Source organism: Asparagus officinalis, chromosome 6 (genome assembly GCF_001876935.1).
Source record: "Asparagus officinalis chromosome 6, Aspof.V1, whole genome shotgun sequence".
Lineage (NCBI taxonomy): Eukaryota > Viridiplantae > Streptophyta > Magnoliopsida > Asparagales > Asparagaceae > Asparagus > Asparagus officinalis.
In genome coordinates this window covers 76,150,926-76,178,499 of record NC_033799.1, presented here as the reverse complement: position 1 = coordinate 76,178,499, position 27,574 = coordinate 76,150,926, and the positions used below count along the sequence as shown (strand labels likewise).

At 35.5% G+C, this 27,574-nt stretch overlaps 2 protein-coding genes across 2 annotated transcripts in view; one reads left to right on the top strand and one right to left on the bottom strand.

The window, feature by feature from the left end:
• On the top strand, positions 1,734-14,120 carry LOC109844970 (DNA (cytosine-5)-methyltransferase 1B-like). Its single transcript, XM_020414157.1, has 12 exons — positions 1,734-2,016; positions 6,585-8,055; positions 8,550-10,047; positions 10,162-10,326; positions 10,421-10,619; positions 10,721-10,832; positions 10,906-11,053; positions 11,269-11,466; positions 11,546-11,824; positions 12,232-12,393; positions 12,996-13,214; positions 13,704-14,120. The coding sequence occupies exons 1-12, from the start codon at positions 1,929-1,931 to the stop codon at positions 13,842-13,844; spliced, it is 4,680 nt and encodes a 1,559-aa protein (XP_020269746.1). The 5' UTR covers positions 1,734-1,928; the 3' UTR covers positions 13,845-14,120.
• The window catches only part of LOC109845109 (ATP-dependent DNA helicase 2 subunit KU70), a 15,083-nt gene continuing 2,294 nt past the window's right edge, over positions 14,786-27,574 (bottom strand). The window contains exons 4-19 of the mRNA XM_020414311.1: positions 27,264-27,378; positions 25,423-25,528; positions 25,198-25,315; positions 25,013-25,096; positions 24,864-24,922; positions 24,435-24,568; positions 24,280-24,323; positions 23,876-23,952; positions 23,034-23,181; positions 21,419-21,480; positions 19,392-19,452; positions 18,815-18,907; positions 18,622-18,742; positions 17,655-17,757; positions 17,034-17,217; positions 14,786-15,102 (exon numbers count right to left, since the gene is read on the bottom strand). Of these exons, the coding sequence (XP_020269900.1) occupies positions 14,989-15,102; positions 17,034-17,217; positions 17,655-17,757; positions 18,622-18,742; positions 18,815-18,907; positions 19,392-19,452; positions 21,419-21,480; positions 23,034-23,181; positions 23,876-23,952; positions 24,280-24,323; positions 24,435-24,568; positions 24,864-24,922; positions 25,013-25,096; positions 25,198-25,315; positions 25,423-25,528; positions 27,264-27,378 (1,623 nt within the window). The 3' untranslated portion in view covers positions 14,786-14,988. The remainder of the gene's footprint in view (positions 15,103-17,033; positions 17,218-17,654; positions 17,758-18,621; positions 18,743-18,814; positions 18,908-19,391; positions 19,453-21,418; positions 21,481-23,033; positions 23,182-23,875; positions 23,953-24,279; positions 24,324-24,434; positions 24,569-24,863; positions 24,923-25,012; positions 25,097-25,197; positions 25,316-25,422; positions 25,529-27,263; positions 27,379-27,574) is intronic.

Below are 27,574 nucleotides of genomic sequence, written 5' to 3'. Positions count from 1 at the left end.
CTGATTTTGATCTTTCCTTTTATGATCTCTATGTCTCAAAAAACCCTTGGGGCCTTTGAATTTTTAGATGGGTAGGAAAAGAAAGTTAAAATAAACCAAGGTAAGTATTTGTTCACTTTGAATTTAGTGTGATCTGGAGTCGATTTCTCATCAGAAGATTCCCTTTAGTTGACCGGATTCACTTCCATTTTCTTGATTTTGTTTGATTTTTCTTCCTAGTTTTTGTTGATTTTTAGATTGTCATTAGTGGTTCATCTCAAAATCCAATCTTGATCTTTCCATGTGCAATTATTTATAGTAAAATAACCCTATGTAGTGTCTTTAACTTCTTAATGGGAAAGAAAGTTATTATTGGATGGAAAAAAGCATCTTGGAAAAGTATAATTCTGCCCTTGTTCCTTAGAAACAATGGTCTTTTATTGTCTTATGTTTAATTTCTCCTGTTTTTTATTGAGGAATTTGGGTGGATTCTGCATGTAAATATTTCGTTAGTTAATTCATATGGATTATGGTTCTCAAGCCTTACTGTTCTTGATCTTTCATTCTCCCTCTAACTTGTAAATGTAGTTTACTCCTTGATGAATTATTACATGTTCTCAGCGACAACGACAGTGACACCTGGAGATGTGATGTTTTTATTTTTGATAGTTTATGCTCAACTAAATAATCTCAAATTTTTACGTTAAATGCATCTTTCTTTCAAAATGGCTGTTTTTCTATCTACTTTATTTATTGTTTTTATCAATTTTAAAGAACTGTCCGATCACAAATAAGTGACAATAGTGGGACAGAGAAGAATTTTCAATCAAGTAACACAAACAGAATGGTAGTAAAAAAAATCTATTAACAAAAATGGCACAAAAAATATGATTACAATTTTTCACTAAAAACAATAAATTGCTTACTCAAACTAACAAAGAGCAGATTTAAAATTTAAAATTTAAAAATTGTTACTATGTGAAGTCAACATGACAAGGATCAGATATCAAAATTATGGTGCAAAGACTAAGTACCTTAATTGAGGTAAACATACTTTAACTTAGGTTCGTATCTTTGTAGATGTTGGGTCCCCTTTCATTACACCAGTCCCAACTTTGTAAAGTTTAGTATTTTTTTCTTTCCCCAATGCTCATGCTTATTAGAAGCTTTGAGCATCATTCAAGGTTTTAAATATCGGTTAGTAAAAATATATTGGACGGCCAAAACTCCTATTGGATCCTAGTTATCGGGATATATCGGTGATAAGTAGTAAAAATGGGAGTGTCATGTTGGATGGTGAGCATATATAATATAATGTTCTAAAATATAATCTAAGCATATTTAATGCAATATCGAGAGATGGTCTTCAAGAGAGGTCATCAAAAAAGGCCTTCGAGTGAGAAATTTGTGAGTGATTTGGGGGAGAGAACAGTGGAGGCGGAGAGAATTTGGGTTACACAGTGAGTGAATCCGCAGATGTGAAATAGAATAGGATAGCATGGTTTTTGTTTAGTGTATGCGGGTCAAGTATGGCAAAAGTAGGGTTTTTGCCTCCAAATCCGAACCGGTTCACTTAGAATGTAAATTGTAGAAAATCGGACGATTTTTAACCCACGAGAAATCGGCAGCATTATCGGATTTACACCGATATATCAGTACAAATCGACCAAAAACAATATGCATTAATTTTTTGCAAAAATCATATCGGTCATGGCCCAAACCCTATATATCGGCGATAAATTGATAAATCAGCCTATGCTTAAAACACTGGCATCGTTAGGAATAAATATGGAGTGATTCAAACCATTCTACCAAATATCTAGCATTTATAAACTTTACATGTTTCAACAGTATTTGATGCAGCATTCTAAGCATTTGCGCGTGCATTCTGCAATTTATCTCTTTACCTCTTTCCATTTATTTCTCTGAAGCATTCACTGGTTTATGGTATGCTAACATGTCAACTGACATTTGTAATTGTTTTGAGTTCTTTGGATACAGGGGAGATTATGGCACGAAATCCTGCACGATCTACAGGTCTTATTCTAGTTATTCTTTTGAGCTACTTTGCTCCCTTTTTTTAAAGCTCTGATATGTTTTGAATCATCTGCACAGTGTGATTTTTGAAACTTCTATTAAATTTTCAGTATCAACTTGAGAGTTGAGGCTTGAAGGGACATTTTTTTGCGCCCTTTCATATTTTGTCATTTAATTGGGGCAAGGTTTCCAAGAAGAGTCCAATAATTGTTGGAATGGACTTACGATGAGACTTATAATTGATTTAATATCTTTGAATTACAGATATGTAATGTAATGTGATACAAATTTTGCATGGTCCAACGGACTTGCGGCCAATTTGCTTCATATGCACTTATGGAAAGGTCTTATGGTTGTATTGTATTGATATATTTCTTGTATCTTCTTAGATCTTTCACATGGCTTGCAGATTTTCGCTTAGAGTCTATGTATATTTAATATTTAAAAGCACAACTTGTAATCTCACATAAAAATTCAATCTCATGCCAATATCTATGTTATGCAATATTTTTCTTGGGGCAAATAACTGCATAACTATGGCAATCCAACAATGTAACTTAACCTGACCGCATCTATTTACCAAACAAAGGTTCTTACCATGACATGGGTAAGGGTATCTGGTGCATGCTTAACCACTGCAACCAGGTAGGTATCAAAAACAATTTTAAAATAAAATAGCACATAACGTAATGTCTATAACTTAAAGCTCATATGGCGTAAGGTACATATATTACATGTTTTGTTAATTTTTTTAAACTTATAAAAAATTTAAAACTATTCATGACAATTTAATTTAACTTATAGGAATTTCTAAATAAAAAGCCTAAAATTTATGACAGTATATACTAATATACAAACAATTGCATCAATAAAATGTTGAAACATACCGTCACAAATTTATGTATCCCATTTATAACCTCATACATGCTTCATTCTTACATATCATAAGTTCAGAATTATACATATTATGATACCACTGAGTATCAATCACAACAAGTTCATGTATATTGAAATAACATATATAACATCTATAATATGAAATAGTGTATGCTATGTTGTAACTGCCTAGAATCACAACGTGTCTTTGCTATTTCAAATGTTGTATAATGTACTAGGTTTGGTAAGTTACATAATGCAAAACAAAGATATAATATAGCACGTCTTTTTTAACACTGATTAAAATTTGAAACAAATGAAAAGTAGGGAGGATGGTATCAACAACAAAATATAGATGTTGTTTATATTTTTGTACTATTCGTTGTGTAACCAAGAGAGGCAAGTTTATGCCTTTGCACACCACAATAGCATGCCAAGGTTATGATTTACTTCGGGCAAGTATTAAAATATAATAGGTGACGAACTAGGAACTATCGGCTCAATATTTGGAGTGTATATATGTCACATTGACGTCACAGTTTCCTTGATGAATATCTCTTATCTTTTCACATTAAAAAAGAAAACAGGAATAGTGTTAGCTGAATTATGTTTTGTCTATTATGATATGTCATCTTTATAGAGGTCATATTAGAAAATAAGACTATATTGATAAATCCAATAAAGTATAGCTTTTTATCAAAAAGCAATTGAGAAGCAGTTACTTCACTTTTACAACTAAATCCTAAGGACTCGAGGCAAAAGGTTCCTTAAAAATCAACAGCGATAATGATTGTTATAGCTTATGCAATGGGAGCCTCTTATCTGATCAACAATTTAACAGTAGCGTATTTTTAATAGTTAATATAAAGCCAAAAAAGTCTAAAGAGATATTATTATAAACAAGAAAAAAATAATAATTTAACTACTAGTTATATTGATATCGAGCCAAAATTTATCAATTCTTTTCTTGAGAATGCAAAAACTTGGCGAGTTTTCTTTCATATTTAAGAAAGTTTAATTATATTCTGATATGAAGCAATTAATCTGTCCAAACTCTTGATACTGATACCAAACCATGCAGCTGAAGATGTTGAAATTTGAGTAAAATAAGTAAATATCATAAACTCACTCATCTATGTCTGGTATGAGATGATGAGAGTGCACCTCATAACAGTAAGTAAAGTTGGTCCATGTGACCTGAAGGCATGGATTTAAGTCATGGAAGCAATCTCTGCAGCTGTCCTAATCTGATTTCTGACCCTCCCGAGTCTACAAAATCTGGCACTTGTGCATTCTTTCGCCCATTCTCCACATGCATGATGTTTCTGATTGGAAAGTCTCCATCGATCTTATAGTCCGATTCCAAACCAATCCGATAGTTTTCTATTGTTTAAATAATTGGAACGGTGATATGATGGGTTATGTAGGCTTCTTTTAAAAGTTATCTTCAGGTGGATCATCTTTGCTTCAGTAATTATTCCGTGCACTTTCCTTTTCCTACTCAACACATTAATAACATAACGATTCTGCATGCTGTGCTAGCAAGAGAACATAATAAAAGATGAAATGTTGTTGGAAAGTTTTACTTGCTTTCAAACACATTAACACACTTAAATTTGTTTGTGCATGCATACATAATCATCTACACGTCTCTTTATCGCCTTGACGATTGATACATACTTAGCGGTTTTCATGCTTATGAGTTTGAATTTGTCTTTTTGTGCTTAATATGAGTAGACCACAATGGAGGTTTTGGGTCGTGGATCCGAAGGGCTAATCATAAAGTTGCTATGTGTAATTTTATTCATCTCACACTTGTGCTATTTCCTTTCTTTTCTCTATATGCTAGCAGTCATCCATTTAAGTAGAGGATCGTTGTGAACTTTACTTTTTCTTAGAATCTGGGTTTCAGTATCCCGCATAGATTCCTGCATTTGACAAGTATATTCATATCCTAAGAATATTCATATCCTAGCAGTCAGGGCCGGTTCTGAGATTTTAGGGGCCCTGTGCGAAAAGTAAACAAATCAGCTGCTGGCTCTTCGATAGAGGAAGTGGCGATGATGATGGAGGATTCAGCATTGGGACTCAATTGATGCTGATAACATTCAAGCAAAATTGAAGGGTATAAGTGACAAAACTAGAGGGTATAACTGGTTACTTAAAGGATTGAAGAAGAATGTCCTCTTCAACATAAAAAGGAAAGGGGGAAAAATAACTTACTTAAGCAGTTAACTAATCCTGTTCTTATTATCTCTCCCTCTATGTAATTCATAACGAAATTGAGCATGACTACAATTGGCAATAATCACTATATTGAGGAAACTTCTTTTTGGGGAATGATAATCTAAAGCAATTAATCAAAATTAAGATACTGTCAAAAAAAGGACTTAAAAATTAAATAAAATGAACTAAAAATCAAGAAATAAAATCAGGAAACACAAATATATGTCCAAAATTTATAGTGAATTTTAATGAACTAGGAAAGAACAAAAAAAATTGTAAGTACATAAGAAGGAAAAGCTCACCTTGAGCAAAGTATTGATACCTTTTCAGCTCCTCTCTTACAGCAAGCTAAGGTCAACCTCCTCAGGCTCCTCTAATCAAAGAAACTTTCTTTGATTAGAGGCGGTGTAGTGGGGAGTCGTTTTGGGGAAGAAGTAGGGTCTTGGAGGGGGAAGATGAGATCGATCTGGTTTGGGGGCGGCGGCGGTGTCGTGGCGGAGAGAGAGGTCGATTCGATACCCTTTGGGGAGCCTTCGTTTTGGAGAGGAAGAAGGGTCTTGGAGTTGGAGGGAGGGTGGGGAGATCTAGTTTGGGGAGGAAGAAAGATTTTGAGAAAAGAGGGAAGAGAGATCTGGTTTGGGGAGCGGGTTTTGGGGGGAGGAGAAGGGTCACGGGGGCTTCATTTGTTTAGGAATTGTAGGGGCCTAGGGGGGCTAACTGAAAAATGTCTACCATTTTTCCGCTCACCGCTGTATTTGACCAAACAAACAACACCAGCTATACTTGTACTCCAACGAACTAGTTTACGAAAAAAAATTGGGCCCCTAATTTTAGGGGGCCCTGTGCGGTCGCACACTTCGCACTCCCTCAGGACCGGCCCTGCTAGCAGTGTACCTTCTAACTTGTCTTTCTTCTTTCTACTTCGGTAAAACAAATCCATGTTTTAATGTATGGTATGTTAAATTACTTTTCCTATATAGTAAACTTCTTACAACGTTTTTGTAGGAATTATAACAACTATAGTAATTCAGGATTTGTATTTTAATGTTTGATATTGACTTTATTTGTGTCTATGATCTATTTAGAAAGTTTATTTTGAGCATTTCAGCTTAGATGCTTCTTTCAAGCTAAATATTAATTATTCTCTCTTACAGTTAATTTTATTTTATTAGTCACTTTTCATACTCTGTGTATGGGATGAAAGTAGATTATTGGACATTTCATTATATAGAGTAGTTTATAGCAAGGGTTTCATTCTCATGCTATCTTTTTTGCAGTATAATAGAATTTGATGACCCATTTACGCATCAAACCCTATACTTTCTCACATTCGTGATTTTACTTATTATTGTTGGGCTCATTCCTTGTTACTTATTATTGTTGGGCTCATTCCTTGTTCATCTTTTACTGTAGTTGTATCCATATGGTTTACTAATGGTTGTACTAATCTTATTCTTTAACTTTAGGTATGAAAAGGAAAGGTTCTACTTCTTTGACAAAGAAAAGCACATCTGATTATACAACAAAAAAGGAAGATGTGCTCATGGATATAGCTGCAAAGGGAGAGAACAACATCGATAATGTTGACGAATCAGTGGTGCGCAAAAGGCCAAAAAGAGCAGCTGCTTGTTCAAATTTCAAGGAGCAAACTGTTAGACTATCTGGAATTTCCTCAGTAATTGAAACTAAGAAAAATCAAACAGTGGAAGATGAGATGGTAGCTGTGCATCTCACAAAACTTGGTCCAGAAGATCTTCCGCCATGCAGAAAGCTTCTGGATTTCATTTTGCATGATGCTGATGGAAACCCACAACCTTTTGAAATGTCTGAAATTGATGATATATTCATCACTGCTCTCATCATGCCCTTGGATGATAATTTGGAGAAAGAGAAGGAGAGAGGTGTTAAATGTGAAGGCTTTGGGCGAATTGAGACTTGGGCAATTTCTGGTTACGATGAGGGGATTCCTGTAATTTGGGTGTCCACGGAATCAGCAGACTACGAATGTGTGAAGCCAGCAAGCAATTACAGAAAATTTTATGAGAATTTCTACAATAAGGCCCACATTTGTATTGAAGTTTATAGAAAATTAGCCAAAACTGCTGGTGGGAATCCGAATTTGAATCTTGACGAATTAGTTGCTGGTGTCATTCGTTCCTTGAGTGGAACCAAGAACTTTGCATGTGGGGTGATCAGTAAAGATTTTGTGATCTCTGTTGGCGAATTTGTATACAACCAGTTAATTGGATTGGATGAGACCCAAGGGAACAATGACGTCAGCTTAGCCACAGTACCAGCTCTTCTTGCTCTAAGAGATGAGTGCATAAGTAGATCAGAATATAGTCGGATGCCGACAACTGTTTCAAATGGAAGCTTGAAGATCATAGAAGGAAAGAAATTGGAAGCTGATGAAGATGATGATATGAAACTAGCACGATTGTTGCAGGAGGAGGAAGATTGGAAGTTTATGAAGCAGCAGAGAGGACGTCGTTCAGTACCTTCTAAAAATAGTACCTACATCAAAATCAGTGAATCTGAAATTGCCAACGATTATCCTATGCCTGCATATTACAAACCTTCTGTTGAAGAAATGGATGAGTACATCTTTTTTGAAACTGAGGCCAGAATGTCTTATCGTGACCTTCCAACAAGAGTTCTTACTAATTGGGCACTTTACAATTCTGACTCACGGCTTATTCCTTTGGAGCTACTCCCGATGAAGGCCTGTGCAGAAATTGATGTTACTGTTTTTGGATCAGGAAATATGAGAGAGGATGACGGGAGTGGATTCTGTTCCGAGAATGATCATAATCAGTCTTCAGGGACATCTGACTCCATGGATGAAGGAGTTCGAATTTATCTGAGTGCAATTAAGGAATGGGTAATCGAATTTGGGGCATCAATGATCTTTGTTTCAATCCGAACAGATGTAGCATGGTATGATGATCTCTTCCTCTCTCTCACACCCACATCAAACAAACTATTCCCCCACGTATACACACATATACCACCAAAATCCGAAACTAATTCAAACAAACAGTACAAAGGAAAGAAGTGAACTAAAGAAAGAAGAACAAGAAGATAACCGTGTACACACACACAAAAACAACAAGAAAAAGAAAATCATACAATCTTTTACATCACACAGGAATATTTCATTTGCATTCATGATGAGTAATTAATCTTGATTCTAACCTTTTTATTTACGTCTTCTTTTATTAGTTAGATTGGTTATTTTAATCATATCCTATCCTTCAGCAGTAATAGCTGTATTTATTATTCGAGTAGTCAACTTCCGTTAATAACAGGATAGTTACCACAATTAAAGCACTAAAACTTATTTCATGTACCTGTTGTTTGTCTTGACTACAAGTACATACTAGGTTGACTGCTGATACATTTCATTGTGTTCATATTCTGTCTGATTACAGGTACAGACTTGGTAAACCAGCAAAGCAATACGCTGCTTGGTATGAACCAGTCCTCAAAACTGCAAGGCTTGCAGTTGGTATCATTACTTTGTTGAAAGAACAGAGCAGAGTCTCGAGACTTTCATTTGCTGATGTGATTAAGAAAGTTTCAGAATTTGAAAGGAATCATCCTGCTTTTATTTCTTCAAACCCATCAGTGGTAGAGAGATATGTTGTAGTACATGGGCAAATTATTCTTCAACAATTTGCCGATTATCCAGATGATACAATCCAGAAATGTTCTTTTATCACTGGCCTTTCAGAGAAGATGGAGCAGAAACATCATACAAAACTTGTAATGAAGAAAAAGGCTGTAGTACACAAGGAAGCTAATTTAAATCCAAGTGCATCCATGTGTCCAATATCCAAAAGAAAACTGATGCGGGCTACTACGACAAAGCTGGTCAATAGGATCTGGGGAGATTTCTACTCGAAAATGTTCCCTGAAGACATGAAGGATGAAGTTCAAGAAACAAGGGAAGAAGAAATTGAGGAAGAGCAGGAAGAGATTGAAGAGGAGGAAGTTGAAGAAGAGAACACATTATTTCAAGAGAATGAGACTTCCAAGTCTCCTCCATCTATCAAGGCTTGTAAGCCCAAGACTATTACGAAGGAGACAAGGTGGGAAGGTGAAGCAACAGGCAAAACAAATTCTAGAGAAAATCTTTATAGGTCCGCAGTCATTCGAGGAGAAACTGTTGTTGTAGGCATGGCAGTCATGGTAGAAACTGATGAGACAGAAGAAGTACCACCAATATACTTTGTGGAATTCATGTTTGAAAAACCGAATGGGACCAAAATAGTGCATGGAAGGCTCATGCAGAGAGGATCACAAACAGTTCTGGGAAATGCTGCAAAAGAAAGGGAATTATTCTTGACCAACGACTGTTTGGAGTTTGAATTAGGAGATATTAAAGAATCTGTAGCACTTAATATCCGTAAGTTACCATGGGGGCATAAGCACAGAAAGGAGAATCTTGATGCTGATAATTTTGAGAGAAAAAAGGCAGAAGAGAGGAAAAAGAAGGGATTGCCTGTCGAATATTACTGTAAAAGCTTATATTGCCCTGAGAGAGGTGCCTTCTTTAGCGCCCCTTTTGACTATTTGGGCCTTGGAACTGGGGTCTGTAACTCTTGCGAACGGAGAGAGATTATAGAGGATGACGTTAAGCTATGCTCCAAGTCGAGTCTTATTTACAAGAAGACTGAATACAATATTCATGACTTTGTATATGCCTGGCCGCAGTTTTTTGCTGAAGGGAGAGAGGATGAACAAGGAACATTTAAGGCTGGACGAAATGTAGGACTCAAACCTTATGTTGTGTGCCAGATATTGGAAATCGTCCCACCTACTGGGTCAAACAAACCCACTCCAAGTTCTACAAGTGTCAAAGTTAGAAGATTTTATAGGCCGGAGGATATTTCTCCAGCAAAGGCATACTGTTCGGATATTAGAGAAGTAAGAACCTTAACAATTTCTTTCAAGACATTACTGGTTTATGCTTTTGCCTTAATTCCTTGTTGGTTTTCAATATTTGCAATTCTGATAGGGTTCTGATGGTTTGAATTCCAGGTGTATTATAGCGAAGAGATGCTAAGTCTGTCTGTTGAGATGTTAGAAGGTAAGTGTGAAGTTCGAAAGAAAATTGAACTTCCGGATCTGGAGCTTCCTGTGGTTGTCAATCATATTTTCTTTTGTGAATATTCTTATGATGCCGTCAGTGGAGCTGTTAAGCAGGTATGTTGTTTCTATTTCCCCTGATTTAACTGGTGAATTATTAATATGTTGATGTCATAAATGTTTTCTTAATTTGAATATTGTCTGCAAGCAGTTGCCTGCCAACTTCAAGCTTTTGTCTCATAACCTGAAAGGAGCTCACACTGCCTTTAGAAGAAATAAGGGAAAGGGAAAATGTCTGGAGGGAGAACACAGTGATGATCAATTGAATGATGTACCTCAAGAAAATCGCTTGGCCACTCTAGACATTTTTGCTGGTTGTGGGGGTCTATCAGAGGGACTACAACAGGCTGGTATGGTTTCATGTATCTTACTTATTTTTCATTATTGTATGAGAACGGGTTACAACTTATTCCCTTTTATTGTCTCATTGATGTTAATTTTCAACTTGTAGGTGTTACATTTACGAAATGGGCAATTGAATATGAACAGCCAGCTGGAGAAGCATTCAGACAGAATCATCCCAGTGCACTAATGTTTATTGATAATTGCAATGTGATTCTAAGGTCTTTCTCTATCTCTAGATCTGCCTTATATTCATGAGGGTTGCATTTGAAGTCATTGTATATGATTTTACAGGGCTATCATGGAAAAGTGTGGGGATGCAGATGATTGCATCTCAACTGCTGAGGCTGATGAATTAGCAGCAAAGCTTGACAAAGAGAAGATTAACAATCTGCCAGTGCCAGGTCAAGTTGATTTCATCAATGGAGGGCCTCCGTGTCAGGTTTTCATTCACCTCTTTTACATCAGAATGCTGTCCATTTTTCCTTCAATNCGAGGGTGGGGTGGGGGGCGTTGCACAAAACTTCCCTGAACTTTATAAATCATAGAAAGCCCCCTGAACTTGTCTTGCATAAATTTGTAAAATTTACTGATTTATTTTTTCTGCAGTTTCTGCAACACGATTACTTTTCTTTATTGTTTGTTTTGTATATTCAGGGATTTTCAGGGATGAACAGATTCAATCACAGCACTTGGAGTAAGGTTCAGTGCGAGATGATTTTAGCATTTTTATCTTTTGCTGAATATTTCCGGCCGCGCTACTTCCTTCTAGAGAATGTCAGGAATTTTGTTTCTTTCAACAAAGGGCAGACATTTCGTTTGACTATTGCTTCACTTCTGGAGATGGGATACCAGGTATCATTATTTTCCCTTTGTTTATGCTCTTACTCCTTGAGGTAGGATTTTTTTTCAAGTCCATTTGTCATCGGTTCAGGTGAGATTCGGGATTTTGGAAGCTGGAGCTTATGGTGTTTCTCAGTCAAGGAAAAGGGCTTTCATTTGGGCTGCATCTCCAGAAGAGACGCTTCCTGAATGGCCTGAACCAATGCACGTATTTGCTGGTCCGGAGCTGAAAATTTCTCTCAATGAAGGTGTTCATTATGCTGCAGTTCGTAGTACTGCTGGGGGAGCGCCTTTTCGTCCAATTACTGTAAGGGACACCATTGGAGATCTTCCGCCAGTTGAAAATGGGGCATCAAAACCTACCATCGATGTAAGATTCTTCTTCATGATGAAATTTCTTGTTTTAATCAAGGTTAAGTGCAAAATACACCTCCAGGGTATTGTCACTCGTACCCTTCTAAACTATTTTACTAGCATTTATACCCCTTGAAATCAAGATGATATTATTTTGAAAGGTAAACTTAACATCACTGCTTTACTTTCAATCTAACTTTTGCCCTCAATTTAAGTGAAAAAAGACTAAATTACTTTCTAAATTGAGGGCAAAAAGTAACGTCATCTGAGATTCATGGGTGCTAATAAAGACATTTAGAGGATATAATGACTACACACTATATAGAATAGAGCTTATATTCACAAATAACCTTAAATCAATTTCAATATTTTTCAGCGACTGGCATTATTCATTTCCTTACTATCTTTTCTTTCTTGTCTTAGTACGAAGGTGAACCAGTGTCATGGTTCCAGAAGCAAATTCGAGGAAATATGTTGGCCTTGAATGATCACATCTCAAAAGAAATGAACGAGTTGAATCTTATTCGGTGCCAGCACATCCCGAAGCGCCCAGGTTCTGATTGGCGTGATCTACCTGATGAAAAGGTACTGTTTAACCCATCGTTTTTTCTTGGTACAAGGTTTTCTTACATGTAAGCAAGCTAGGATATTTTCCGATATTGGTCCCCGAAAACTTTCATGTGTCTATATCAGTCCCTCAAATATTATACTAGAAATAAGTGACTTATCAGTTACTCATCCAATTGACTAAGCATATTTGAGTTGCCTTAACCTAGAACACTAAATGAATTTTCTATTAGAATACTAAATGAATTTTCTATTTTGTACAACCAACTCTTCTAAAATCTCGCTCTCTCCCTCCCTCCCTCCGAGCAGAAAGGGAGAGCTTGGGTATTGGTTTGGATATGGTTTATATATGTGGTTGGATGAGTACATTGAGTTAGAAAAGTAAAACTGGAGGTTTAACTCAAAATATTGAACTTAATAGTATATTCCCATGCTTGCAACATAACAACTAATTACAAAGAGTACTTTGGTGGACTCAATAGCATTACAAAACATTTTGAGGGACTAATACCGAAAATTTAAAGATTTAAGGATCAGTATTTACAATACCCATAAATCTAATTCGTTGCAAATTTTCAAGTTTCATTCTTTTGATATTTTGAATCTTTCAATATTTGCAGGTGAAATTGTCATCTGGGCAAATGGTGGACCTGATACCTTGGTGTCTACCAAACACAGCTAAGAGGCATAATCAATGGAAGGGTTTGTTTGGAAGGTTAGATTGGGAAGGAAACTTCCCAACATCTATCACTGATCCTCAACCCATGGGCAAAGTCGGAATGTGCTTTCACCCTGACCAAGACAGGATTCTGACAGTACGTGAGTGTGCTCGATCACAGGTAATTTCCCTTGTTGCTTTTATTACTTTTTCGCTATCAAAGAAGCAAGATATAAACAAATATGTGTTTTAGAGAACAATCATTGGAAGATTGACATGTTTTTTTCGTATAGCTACACTATGAAATTCTGGTTTTCTGACAATACATCAAATTCAGGATAGTTTCACAAAAGTGCTTCAAATCTGCATAATGTACTAACATTCATTAGCGGTATTGTTAACATCTAAAATGTCCCCAATGGTTAAGAACAAAATTTTATCGGAAGAATCCTCATTTAAGTGACTGTTCTTAGCCATTTGGAGGGGGTAGTGAAAATCTCCAAACTGCCCCTTGCTCTCTTCTGAATGGCTAAGAGCAGCCCCCTAGTATTTAAAGCTAATCTGATAAAATCTGTACTCAACGCATACCTACACTAATTTTTGTCAATCATGAAGTTGCGTGCCAGTTACTTTCGAAAAACACTGACACCGGACTTTTGATTTATTGCAGGGCTTCCGCGATAGCTACCAATTTTGTGGTAACATTCAGAACAGGCACAGACAAATTGGGAATGCGGTGCCACCTCCACTGGCGTATGCACTGGGGAGGAAACTGAAGGAAGCTGTTGATGCGAAGCGTCCTTCAGCTTGACTGGTTTTTGTATGTTATAAGCGCGTAGACATCGGATATACATGCCATCAGTTTATAGAGTTGTATCTTCAACTGTAGCAAGGAGGCAGCAACTGTGAAGTGGGGAATAAGTTCTAATCATCATGTAATTTAAGTGAAGATTTTGAATGGAGCTAACGAGAAGTGGAAATGTGAGCCTTGAGGGAATTAATAATTGTAATGACTATTTTTAATATTTGAGGCAAATGTCAAAAAACTCTAATAAGGACCATATCGGTAGTTTTTTTATTTACTTTATATATGGCCTCTTTCATGCTCTATCTGTGTAGTTATTGGAGTTATTTTAGACTTTTCACTGTTAATGCGGTTTAGGATAATATTTTGATAGTATGTTAGTATTAAAAATAGTTAACAGTTAATGATACTTTTGTACAAAGCTTGTAATAGGTTTTTTTTGAGTATTGTAAATTTTTTTTGTTACATTCATGCATTGAAGCCTCTCTTCCTATAGAAGGAGCAACCCTTCAGCTAAGCAAGAATTGGTTTCAACCTCCAGACATGGCCATGAGCAATCCATATTCAAAGGATCCTTTTCTTGTGGCCCTGCGGGATGAATAATGATGAATGATGCTAACTATACTACCATATGGTCTACCCCAAGGCCAACTATCCTCAATCTATAAATCTATAAAAAAGATAAAAGCACAAGCTCCTTTAACGAGTCACTAATTTTGTATAAAAGTCGAAGATGTTGAAGGTACAGACGGTAACGCTAACCTCACGAGTCTGTAGAGTTTTGGAATGCAGAGGATAAGAACTTGATCGGGATTATGAAGGTCGTGCACGCAAATGGTTTCGACCTTGCTCTCATCTCTCCGACCAGCAAAAGACAAAACAAACATCGTTCTTTTTTGTTCCTAATATTGGTTTCGGATTCAATTAACAGCATAACACAGTACACCTTTAGAACACATTTCTCGCGTTGGGAAGTTCGAAAATATTTCCTCGCTTAACTTAGCAGCCGTAGTATACAGGATGCACAACATCACGGCCAGATTATCTTGAAGAGAGATCTAACGTTAAAAGGAGAGAATCTACACCGAGAGTTTCTTTTTCTCTTATACGGAACATGTACCTCTAAAGTCACCAAGCATGAGAACAGAAACTATTTGCCCAAGTGAGTCAAAATTCTGCTGATTAAAACTTCTTTCTTTCCAGCTACTGGGAGATTGTGTGCTGTTAGATAGTGCTTCAACTCCGCAACAGTTAGATCCTTCAGCTGGAAGGGAAAAAAAAAGAAATGTTAAATACTTACCTTCTCATATTACTCTCCTTAATAACCAAAGATTTTGAACTTCCAAATATGCAGGAAAAAAAAGAACTATTGAGAATTGTTGTTAACGACGTCAATATTTTGGATAGAAAGTCCAGACTACCCTTATATCTATCAACCAACAGCAGTCATGAAAGTCACACCCCAAAATTAAAGTTATTATGCGGGATCTAAAATTAGAGTGTGAGGCTCAAAAGCTATGCAATGTGAACCTTGATGTAGATTTTTATTATATATATATATATAGTACATAACATGCTCCTTCTGTAGCTATATACAAGTCATTTTACAAATTTGATCCCAAAGTTTTCCAACAATGGTCCTCGACTTATACTCCCTCTTGATCTGAAAAGGTAGGTTAGTGAGATCACCAATACATTACATAGTAAAATATAGTAAAATGATTAACAATTAGTAATCGGGGAAATTCAAACTCAAATAATAGTGAAAATAATTAACAATATATATGGAATGTAATTTTCTCAGTATCCACTTTGACTTTTGTCTCCATTCACGATAAAACGATATCAATAACGATAACAATTTGAGGTATAAGCCACGCATAATCTAGATATACGCCGATCAATCAATTTACCCTGACGGTTCCTTTTCAATGTTATCGATCGATACATGTGGTACTGAGGTTATATATGTGTGAACAGGATAGTACAATAGTATAAATTATTAAAAAGAAATGAATATTACTTCTTATCCTTGTAGGACCAAATGCTAAATTAAAGAGTGTTGTACGCTTGGGAAGATAGCAACAATTTGCTGACTATTGTTGCTGTAGTCCAGCTAAAATAACTATAAAAAAAGCTTTGATTGTAAAGACAAAAACAAGTGAATGGTGGAATCTCACGATTAGTGGAGTTAGAATAATGTAGGTAACAGGTGATAGTGATGTTTGTAGAGTACTTACTCATTTATTAAAATAGCATATGGATAAAACTACCAGTCCAAAACATGGATTGTCTTAAAAGTACATGGATGACAAATCTCAATTGACTATTATCATATAGATAAAATGAACTAAGGACAAAGCACTGAAGAGGAAAAATGTATAATAGAGGGGCTTAATTAATTATCATCATAACAAGTCAATGAAAAAAGAAACGAAAGGAGTGCTGTTGGATAACCTCACCTTCTTTAAAGCTTTACTTCTATTATTTTTTTTGTAGTACCTCACTTAGCATAACCAAGACCCCTATATGTAGCCATGGTTTAGGTTGATTTTTTTAATTAATTATTTTATTTTACCATGGCGGTACAGTTGATGTTTATCCCTATCATGATGACTCTCCTAGGAGGTAACATGTCCTCTCACATGTCTAATTTTTTTTTAACTTGGGTGAGCTGTAGAGTGGATGATTATCCCTATCTAAATTAGATTATATAATCATGATGGCTGCACCGACTTAGTCCAAGCATTCAATCCTCTAGATACCTTGAGTTGCATCATTTAAAAAAAAAAAAAGGAACCTTAATTTGTATATTAGATTATAATAACAGTATTAATAATAGCTATAATAAAATTTTTCTTGCAATATTAATTTGGGTCATATGTCTTCTAGCTATACATGCAAGGTTGCAACATGCTATTTTGTGGAGAATAACTAGATGTGGTGTTACAATAAAGGTCATATATATACACAAATTACAAAGAGCAAAATTATTCAAAACATCTACTTTGCAATTTGACAGTCTGCCGCCAGCCATTATAATTTAGAGGAAAGGGTTCAATGAAGTTTTATTCAACAAAATGTTTATAGCATTTTTGTGCAGAACACCCAAAACAAAGTTCATGGTAACTTTTGTGAAATTTATCCTTTTTACTATATTCATTAACTATAAGTAATTCGAATGTTGTCTCTCACCTTTCCATTATCTGCAAGGTCAGCCCAGTTGTATTTTCCCACGGCTGCTTCTGCAGTTGCTTTCCTCTTCTTTGTAGCCTCACTGGCAGAACTTTTTGAAGCCATGGATTCAGCTTCTTCTTGGTCGTGGTTTTCACCATACACCGCAATTTTGAAATCTTCAAGTGCATGGGCTGTTCTAGGCCTGTAGAAAAAAGTTACCTGGTAAATTTAAGATTTACTAAAGGGTTATTGCGGATACATCCTAGGTACTATAGTGGCTATAACCCCTAAAGTTCTTTGTATTAGTACTGCGACCCCTTGAATCTCAAAAGGCATCACTTTTTCCCCTCAATTTAGAGGACAATCCAGACTTTCTTCCAGATATATTGATGAGAAAAGAAAATTTATTATCATGTGGTGTCCATGTGACATCTCAACCTAACTTGAAGAAGTGTCTTCTACAGTTCAGGGGATCTAAGTACTAACAAAATAGTTTATGAGGTACAGATGACTACATTCTCATAGTTAATTAACCTTTTATTAAATGAGAAAATTCATATTTAGGGATAAAATTGAAGAAACACAGAAACTATGGTTCAGTGTATACAAACAAACAACTCAAAAGGCCTAGAAAATTACCTGGCTAAGCCTTCTTCATCAGGCCAAGTTTCATCTTTGATGTCTGGCATCTCATCTTCACCCAAAGCTAAGGCCTCCAAAATCCCATAATGTCTCTGTAGCGCTGTAGAAAAGCACAGTAAAAAGTTAATGCCGGAAAGTATCTTCTGAAAATTAAATGCTGAGTTTCTTTTGGGATAAACTAATATGAACATGAACTTAAATTGACCAGCAAACCTCAACACTTACAGTAAAAGAGAGTTAAAAAACACTTATGCTGCTCAGAGCTCGTTCTCTTGGTTAGCCTCTTTTTCTGTCATCAAATGGTATAACAAAGGTTCTACACTCCTTAAAAGTAAACAAATCATTCCTTTCATCCAAACAAATAGAATATAGACTGTTAAATTTGAGTTCCATATGCTTCCATTTTCTAGATGTTCTAATCAACCCTCAAACCTCCATCAAGCAGCTATGCTTCATAACTTGTATGTGAATCCTTGATGATGTTTCCTATATCATAGCCATGAGAAGTAGGATAATACTGATCAAATCAATTGTTTTCATTAGACTCACCATATGAGAATCTGAAGCATGGATTGAATTGTTCAGTCACATAGACTCGAGGTGTTCCTCACTAAACTCCATACAATAATATGCATCAAATAGGATGCAATCCACGGATCCTTTTTATTTGCTTTCCCACATTTTCACAAGTATATGCCCATTCCAGCATATATTCTTCCAATGTTTCGTTTATTTTGCTTTTTAAGTTGTCATAATACTTCTTATAAGCATTAGCATTTTACAATGTCTACTGCAATACATGCTTAATGGCCTTTGGTTCAATTGCTATTGTCCTTACGAAGACAAGGTATGTGCTTTATGTACAGGAAGAATATGTGATACTAGTAACAAACTGCATTTAGAGTATTTTATCAACTTGAAGAGGAACCTGTAGAATGACAAGCTAGTGGATGTAGAAACGCACCTGGATTGGAGAATTGGCAAACTGAGAAATCTTTCAAGTCCATACGCCGTAATAAATTAGAGGCTTTCTCAATTTGTTCATCTGTTGCACGAGGTGCTACACAATCAACTGCTGTGTGAAGCTGCAAGTTTCCCTATATTAGTAGACCAAGTACAAATGTTAGGGAAATCCTAAAACATAATGCTCTTCTTGCCTCTTCAACTTGTCTAATATCATCCGAATATGGAAGATAAATCATATGCATTCCTGGAGGCTCAACTTGACCACTTGAACTCATTATCTCCTCCTATGTAGAGCAAAAATATTAGCAGAAGTCCATATATTTAAAATAAAATCAGCAGTAACAAAATAGATTCTGGAAATTAAAATCATCGATTGATTCTAAGCATTACAAAACCGCATTAACTCTTTTTTGAGTACTGAAGAATAGAGGAAAAGACTGGAAAATATTTAGCCAAGGGGGGTTGTATAATACAGGATTTTCATCAAATCATCCCCATACAGGAGTTGCCTACAGAAGACAGAAAGTTGACATATTGGTACTTTATAGCGTCCATGCATAATCTGGAACAGCCTGGTTAACTTAGCATGATTATCTTCTCACAGAATCTACTCTGTATTATTCATGCGTGAGAGTGCATGCACCTGCACACTATCTGTCATGTAATACAAATAGGCATCCGGACGATATGCAAATGTGTAAAAATGTCTAGATGTGATCATGTGTGCATTTCTTTGTATTATAGTTAATGATAAACAGGATTTTTTACTTGTGCAACTAGTGCAACGAGTTGAGGATGAGCCGAGATTCCATAAAATGCGACTGCATACCTGAAAAGTTGAACTAGGTCTTAGTAAATCATAAAATATAAACTGCAATATTAACTATTACTATACAACAATTTAAAATTCCACATTAAAGAGTGTTGGTCTAACACACATGAACATGCCACAAGCAGATATCGCACATGCACATGTGCACAGAGAACCACACACTAATGCACCCACCCACCCACACCCATGCATGCACGCATGCACACACAAGACAGATATATTTACTCTGTGTATATAAACATGGTAACTCATTTATTCATAAGACTCTGCTTAAACTAAATCCAATTCCTCACTTATTTAAGACGAGGAAAGAGGAAAACTCTATGAGCTATGCTGCTATTAATAGTATCCAACATGCGGATACTATCAACCCAATTTTAAAAATCGGAACCTAAAAATGAAAATCCAAACTAGTAGATGTGATCTACTACACATGAACTAGTTAGAAACAAAATTCCAAAAGATTTCATCAGCACTAACCCATGCAAAATATGTCATCAAAATCAACATTTCAGAATTTTCATGAAGTTGGTTAATTCTCGCCTTGACATATAATTCAAAACACGTTGAAATCATTTGAAATTTTGTTTCTAATTAGTTCATGTGTAGTAGATAACATCTCCCTATTCGGGTTTTCATTTATAGATTCCGATTATCAAAATTGGGTTGATAGTATCCGCATACTATTAATAGTAGACTACACACACATAGGATTATAAGAAATGAGAGCATCCAACCAGTCAAATCACATAGATGGTTTGGAAAAAAGGGAACTTTCTGGTTTGCATAAAAAAAAATGAAATAATGACTTTATATGCTAGCTCTTTGGTTTATCTTTATTTTAAGATCCCATCACTTTGAAAACTGAATTAATTGAGATCCATTATGGTAAAATCGACCATCGTGGACTTCTCAAACTAAATGCAAAGCTATAAAAACGAGCTTAGTGTGGCCATTGTCACGCACATATACCATGTAGGATCATATTTTTTTTTCAAATAGCAGCCTCAAGAGACGACGCTGACGACAATGGGGAACTTCAAGGACGTTGATGGTGAACTTGAGGACGATGATGGTTGACTTTGAGGACAACGACAAACGGACTTCAAAGAAGCCACAATGTCCTAAAAACCCTCTTGTTCGATTCTCTTCCTCTCTAGTTTCTTTCTAAAAGGCGAATTTTTTTTCCCTTTTACTATTAAAATTCTTCAAGACTCAATTACAAGATATATTTTTTTGTACCATGGTTACCTTTAGTTATCTTTCTCTTTATTTTGACATCCCATCATTTTTAAAGCTGAATAACTCTAATTCCAGAAAGGTAAAATCGACCATCAAGTTTCTCAAATTAGTGTAAAGCTATACACATGAGCTTAATCCGGCCATAGTCGCGCACATATATAGATGTGCCAGCTTCTAAAAGAAAGAGACTCAATTACATGATATTACCATGCTTACTTTTAATTCTCTGTACACCTACCTGTCATCCTTCAGGAAGACAATTTAACCATATGCTCCATAGCATCAGTCAGTAAAATTTGAACCATATTAACTGCTGCTGTCTGAAATTCATGAATAATTCAAAAAATTTGTGCACTTGACATTTAGGAAGTGTACTAGGCTACCATAGCTTACAGAACATGTTTGACGCAAAGGACAATGGTACTAACTGCACCATCGACACTTTGCAGAATCAACTGATTTTTTAATTGAGACATAAAAAAGAATGTAAATGACTAAAGCATGTGCACAAAGTATAATGCATCATATGAATATCAAGAATTTGTTCTATATGATTTGGAATCATATTAGCAGCAGCTCCATGACATAAAGTTGATAGCTGATAAAGGTTAGCAGAATGACCATGATAGTGCTATACAGATAATTTCAAATATAAGCATGTTTCATAGGTGGGCATAAGAGTTTTACATTTAAGTAGTGTGGATTAGCTCAGAATACTAACCGGTTGAGGCGTAACATTGACCTATGCAAAGCAATGAAAATGCGAGTGCTTCCAAAAATTTCCTGCATAAGATAAAATAATGAATTATCATACATAAACAACAATTAGATGTCCAAAAACTTCTTTTTTCAAATTTAACATTGAACAGACTAAAATTCAATAACTAATGATGAATCTACAATCTTGAATTTAAGATGAGCAATGAAACCTACATATCAATTTGACACATCAGCAGAGAAACCATGAATGTATGTGTGCATGATATCCCATGTTGCATGGGTACTTCTATCTGGAGCCATACTCGTGGCCGTGCTGTATCCATACCCAACACCAAAACTCCAATGGACACTCGTTGGATATTGTTATACACTTATTCAAATGTATTAATAATAAGATACAAGTTTTCATTTAAAACCTAGCCATATGCTTCTTGGGTGTATACCCCATACTTACACATGCAATTCTTGAAACTCGTTGAACATAGATCGGATTCGTTTCATCTCATACCCAAGTTCAGAAATATGATTATAAAGGTACTTTTGGATATCAAGTTAGAAAATGAGCAACTTTCTAATTTATGGATCTATACAATAAAATAAACATATAAATGTTAAGGGAATTTTATTCCATAGCACGTGGAATGAAAAAACAACAGTGGTCTAATGTAAATTATTTTCTACATAGATGTACATGTAGCCATCTCCCCATACCCTACCATTTACAAAATTGCCGTCGCAGACCATACCTGCACCCGTACACGTATCCGTGTAACTTAGATGATATCAAATTTGTGAGAATAGTCTAAAATATAATATGGAAGATCAAATCCATCACAAAATAAATGAATGGAATTCTGTGTTCACTGGAGTAGAACTAAGACGGACATAAATGGAAAAAAAGAGAAAAAGAAAGAAAGTTTTTGAGAATATCAAGATATATTGGTAATCCTTTAAGTGGTCCAGAATGGCAAACATACCTCTGTGATTAATGCTCTAAATTCTTATCCTACTAGCGTCGTATCAATTTCGCTGCTCCATGAATTTCTTCACTCCTAAATCAGAAAATTCGAGGAGATGTTTTCTTAAGAATGTTTATCAACAACGAGCATTTACTTTCTTAGTGACATTTAATGTGGGAGCCAACATATCTGAATCACAGTCTAGAGTTGAAAAAAATCCCAGTAATTTTATACCATCTAGTTTGCTAAATAGCAACCCTTCATTGATATTCAATTTCAAATAAACATATTGCCACTACCAAATGGTTTAGCAGCAAATATAATGCACTGGGATGTCTCTTGCTTTTATGCCTAACACCTATACGGCTAATGACAGTCAGAGATGTATAAAGAATATAAAGCCATAGAGAATGAGCTTAATGTGACAATTGTATTGCTACTTGCTTTTATGCCTAACACCTATACGGCTAATGATAGTCAGAGATGTATAAAGAATATAAAGCCATAGAGAATGAGCTTAATGTGACAATTGTATTGCTACTTGATGTCAGTACCTTTTATTCAATCAACAAGCGAACAAATAAAGATATTGTAGAATTAATAATGCAGCTGAGCTATAATAGGTTATCTTATCAAAGCATAGATCAATATTATCACCTCATCACTGGGAAAGATAAAAGTTGATGGTCTCAAATTGTGATAATCCTTTAAGCAATCCAGTGGCTTGAATCCTAGAAGCCGAAGTTGGACATTTGATACCTTCTTTATTTGAGACAGCTCATGTGTAGAAAACACAACACTCTCACTGCAAAGCAACAAACTTCCAAAATGTAAGCATATTTTCTTCCTGTTGGCATTTGATATTATTACTGACTAATGACATATTTGTCCTGTAAATGCGACTTCTTGTAGTTACTACTCGGAAAAGAGATACCAGCAAAAGGCTTCTGAAAAACAATATGACCAGAGTTATGGCATTAATGACGGCAGATGTTTTATCAAAGAGATGAGCTTGTAACTATAGTATTTAAGCAACATAGGAAATAGGTGTCCACGTATGTTTGAAATGATTTGAAACCAAATACTACTTGAAGTACATCAGGGATTTGATCAAGCATAAACAAAATTTGGTTCTGTACCTCCAATATGGAGGATTTCAACTAGATACTACAGAATTGGCTGCAAAGAACCTAGAGATTTTTTCAGGGAGAGTTGAAGGCCTGAACAATGCATGTTGAGAAAGCTACATTTCTCATCAAAAGAAATACTACACATAAGGATGGTTCTCACTTATAATGCATGAAAACTAAATTCATCCACTGGTAATGTGCCTGATAAAAGGAAACCAATACTGTCAAGAAATATGATGATGGAACTGGAAGATCCAGTAACAAAGAACAGGAAAACAAAAACTTAACATGAAAATGGAAGTATGAATTCATCTTAAGGTTATAGCTCCAATAATTCATAAGATAGGATCCATATGAATGGATATATACCTTCTGTACGGATGAAAACGTTTAGGTGGTTCATGAAGTAAAGCGCCAGTATCTGCACATATGAAAGACCTTTCCGACTGCAAAAAAGTAACATAAGCAAGATTTTTAAAGAAGCCAGTATAAACGATTTGGTTTGAGAAAACATAAGACAACCATGAATGTAAAACTTCAGCACCCAGACATATTGTTATTTTATGGAATCAACTTAGAAATGCATGCACTCTATTATGTGCTCTCAAGGATATCATAAGCAGAAACAAAGGGCAGGAATGACCATACAGACCTGTGTGTACAAACACGCATCCTTTGAGAAACAAGAAAGTGACAAGAAAAGAATCTACATAATTTAAGTACGTAGGATTAAGGAAAAAACACTAAAACACTCAAGTATGCGTTACTCTCACCTTCAATGGAAGATTAGTGACAGAATCAAGCCACAAAATTGCCCCTGAATTAAGCAAAGCCAACGGTTAAAAACACCAGTCATCCAGAGAATTCTTTTTCTGCGGTAACTTCAGAATCACCTTAAAAAATACTGGGAAGTAGTTAGGCGTAGAACCTGGTAAAGTAGGACGGATCAAAGCATAAGTATTCACTTCGATACATATATCATTTGATATTGAGAACCAGATGCTTCTAATTTTACGCTTTGTAAACATCCTTTTCTTCAGCTGAGTAGTCATATCTTCCAATCTGATATACACAAGGGGGAAAAACGTCATATATCAATGTATACACCCTTAACATGTGAGGCTGTCTATATGAGTCCTGGGTCTTCGTTCCTTTTCTTTTCTTCTTATTTTGGGGTACATGTGCATGCCAGGGGGACTAGGACTGGAGTTTTTAGCTAACATGTCATCTAAAAGCACCTACAACTACAACTGGGACTAGCACAGACATAACACTCCTGGTGAACTGATCTCAAGCAATAGTCATGGATTATTCATACCATGCAAGGAAACAAGAAATTCTAATGTTTTACAAATACCTTTCCCCTACAGATGGCAAGAACCGAGATACCTCTTCAGCTTCCAAACCAATTAAATCCTGCGATGAATAAACAGAATTAGCTAGTTCAAATGGGTTTAGGGACCAAGTTTCTAAGATGACAATACGACAATAACAGGCTGCACATACAGAATACATAACAGACACATCGAATTTCTCATCAGGCCTGCTCAAGGGAAGAAGCTCAATTGAGATACCAAGGTCTTGTGCATCCTAGAAAACATAATTAAGCATATATTACTTATAATGTATGGATCATCTTGGAAAGATTAAAACACAAATCACATGTAAGTTTATCTCAGAGGCAGCAGTACTTTTGCGCGTTGGAGGGTTGTTCTGATCATATCCTTTTTGGTTGCCCCTGTAACAGTTCCAAAGGGATCATCTTCATTGGTGAATATAAGCATCCTCTTGCTCACATTTTTTGTGGAACTGAGAAATATACAGAGTTAATAAGATTTACGAAACGTGTGGGAACATAAGAAGATCTAGCACAAATTGTGATATAAAAACTGAATAAATTAGGCAAAACAATTTACCCCTTACGCAGCAAAGCCTGTCCAACCCATAGAGCATTATATATGGAATTTTCCCGGGATCCAGATATGATCCCATACTGACTACCAATGCTGTTCATGAAATTCTCTGCCATTCAATCATGTTCAGAGTGAAAGATTCAATAAAAAAACAAATGGTGATAAAGGAAAATCTCTTTGAAGTTAATATGTGAGCACACATGCATGTATTTGTGCATGTGTAAGGTAATAGTCTATAGAAAAAAGAGTACGACAATTTTAGATGTTAATTATTATTAAGGCAGTTGACACAAAACACTAATGTAACTAACAGACTAGTGAAATTTCATAAAATATTAAGATAGTGCTTTGATGTATATAGTACTAAATTGAGTTTTTAAATTTCATTACATGAAGAGCAAACAATAAGTTTTTAAGCAAGAATACAGGTCACGAATATACGATAGGTATAGATCCACTTGGCTTCTCCCTAGACTCTTTAGGAGCAAAAAAAGAAACATAGAATACTTGTAAAGAAGAAGGGAAAGTGGAAAACGACAAAATTTTTTGGTGATATATTGATATGTGTACATTCTCTGCCGTACTTCAAATTTACAATGTTCAAGAACTAGCGTTCCAAGATTCAGATGAAGCTAACCTGCAACAGCATTTTTTTAACAATTTTACAATTTTCAAGGAAAAATTTTAAAACATGGGCAATATATTGAATTCAGACAATGTTAAAGAAATCATTGAGATTTTGTCGCCGGAAAAAAAGCCCCGTGATGTATTTGAAAAAGAAGGCAAATTAAAGCCTGCCTACTAAACCCCCTAACTTTTCCCAACGAACCCCCAACTTTAACACCGCAAGTCTTGAACCATAGTTTTCATCCAGGGTTAGTTGCAATTGTAGAGATATGTGTAATTGCCCTTCAACCACAAAAATACCTCCTCAATTGAATGGTTTGAATGCGGAAACCATCTAGGAAAATTAACAAGATGTTTCACAATTTCTTAATACTGGAAGCAAAGATTCAGTAGAGAATACATGAGATTTGAAATTTTTTAAGGAAGAGAAAAGAAAGGATCAGGAGCTCCAACCTTGACCAGCGGGCAAGGAAAAATAATCGGGGGTTCGTCGGAAAGATTAGGAGGGTTTCATGGGAAAAGTTCAGGGCATTAGTGGGAAAAACAAAGTTCGGGGGGTTTCAGGGGAAAGAGCCCAATCTTTTGTAGTTTTTTATGAGTTTACCCTTAAAAATGCATGAGTGAAATATAGTGAAAAGGGAGACAGCTAAGGAGAGAAAACATGCATATCACCTTTGTCACTTGCTCTTACTGCCATCCCCGCTGTGAATATTGCTTTCTCTTTCTCACTTAAATGGTAGTTGTAGTGATATTAAACTTATAAGAGTAACTGAATAATCATAAAGTAATTTTTAGTAGGGTGCACTGGTTTAAAATTTTTTATATTTGGGTCAGGTACAGTTGAAACTATAAGCATATAATACCTTCAGAGCCTGACACATAGAAGTACAATTTCATGTCTTAGTAGCACGGGCAAATGACATTGTTGGAAGAGAGAGATCGTCTGTGCCTAATAAGACTTGATATAGAGAGTTTGTCTGTGCCTAATGAGACTTGATAAAGAGAGATTTTGTTTGTGCCTAATGACAATTGATATATACATGTTTAGATAGCCATAGTTTTGTATAACCCGAAAAGGTCATAAAAGCTGACATGTATTTAAGTTCACGGCCATGATCATGAAGGGAACATCACTTATTAATAAATAATTCATTTTTCTTAATGGATCAAGTTACGAATCTACAATCAGAACAGAATACATTTGTTGCTGTAGTTACCTCCAATAGAAGAGAATTCTTTAATTAGCTTTGCAGTGGGCTTATCAAGAGATTCTCGCTCCATAACATCGAAGACATAAACACCATTTAGATTTTGTAGATTTTTCTTTTCTCTCTGCAATACGTTAGAAAATTTATTAAAATGAAAATAATTTGGAAAAAAGGATATGAGGTGACAACTCATTTTGCTAAATGACCTATCAATAGCTATGATAGTGCAGGTGACAATCTACCCCCAATAATTAATAGAAAAAGCAAATTACTTATAAGCATACGACGCAAATTGTTCTAGTTAACGAAATTCAGTGATA

What these genes read in the sequence shown, in the direction of transcription:
- LOC109844970 (XM_020414157.1), top strand. Translation starts at nt 1,929, where the DNA reads ATGCTAACATGTCAACTGACATTTGTAATTGTTTTGAGTTCTTTGGAT. An exon ending in TCAGTGGAGCTGTTAAGCAG is followed by an intron (nt 10,327 to 10,420) that starts GTATGTTGTTTC and finishes GTCTGCAAGCAG; the next exon opens with TTGCCTGCCAACTTCAAGCT. An exon ending in GTGATCTACCTGATGAAAAG is followed by an intron (nt 12,394 to 12,995) that starts GTACTGTTTAAC and finishes CAATATTTGCAG; the next exon opens with GTGAAATTGTCATCTGGGCA.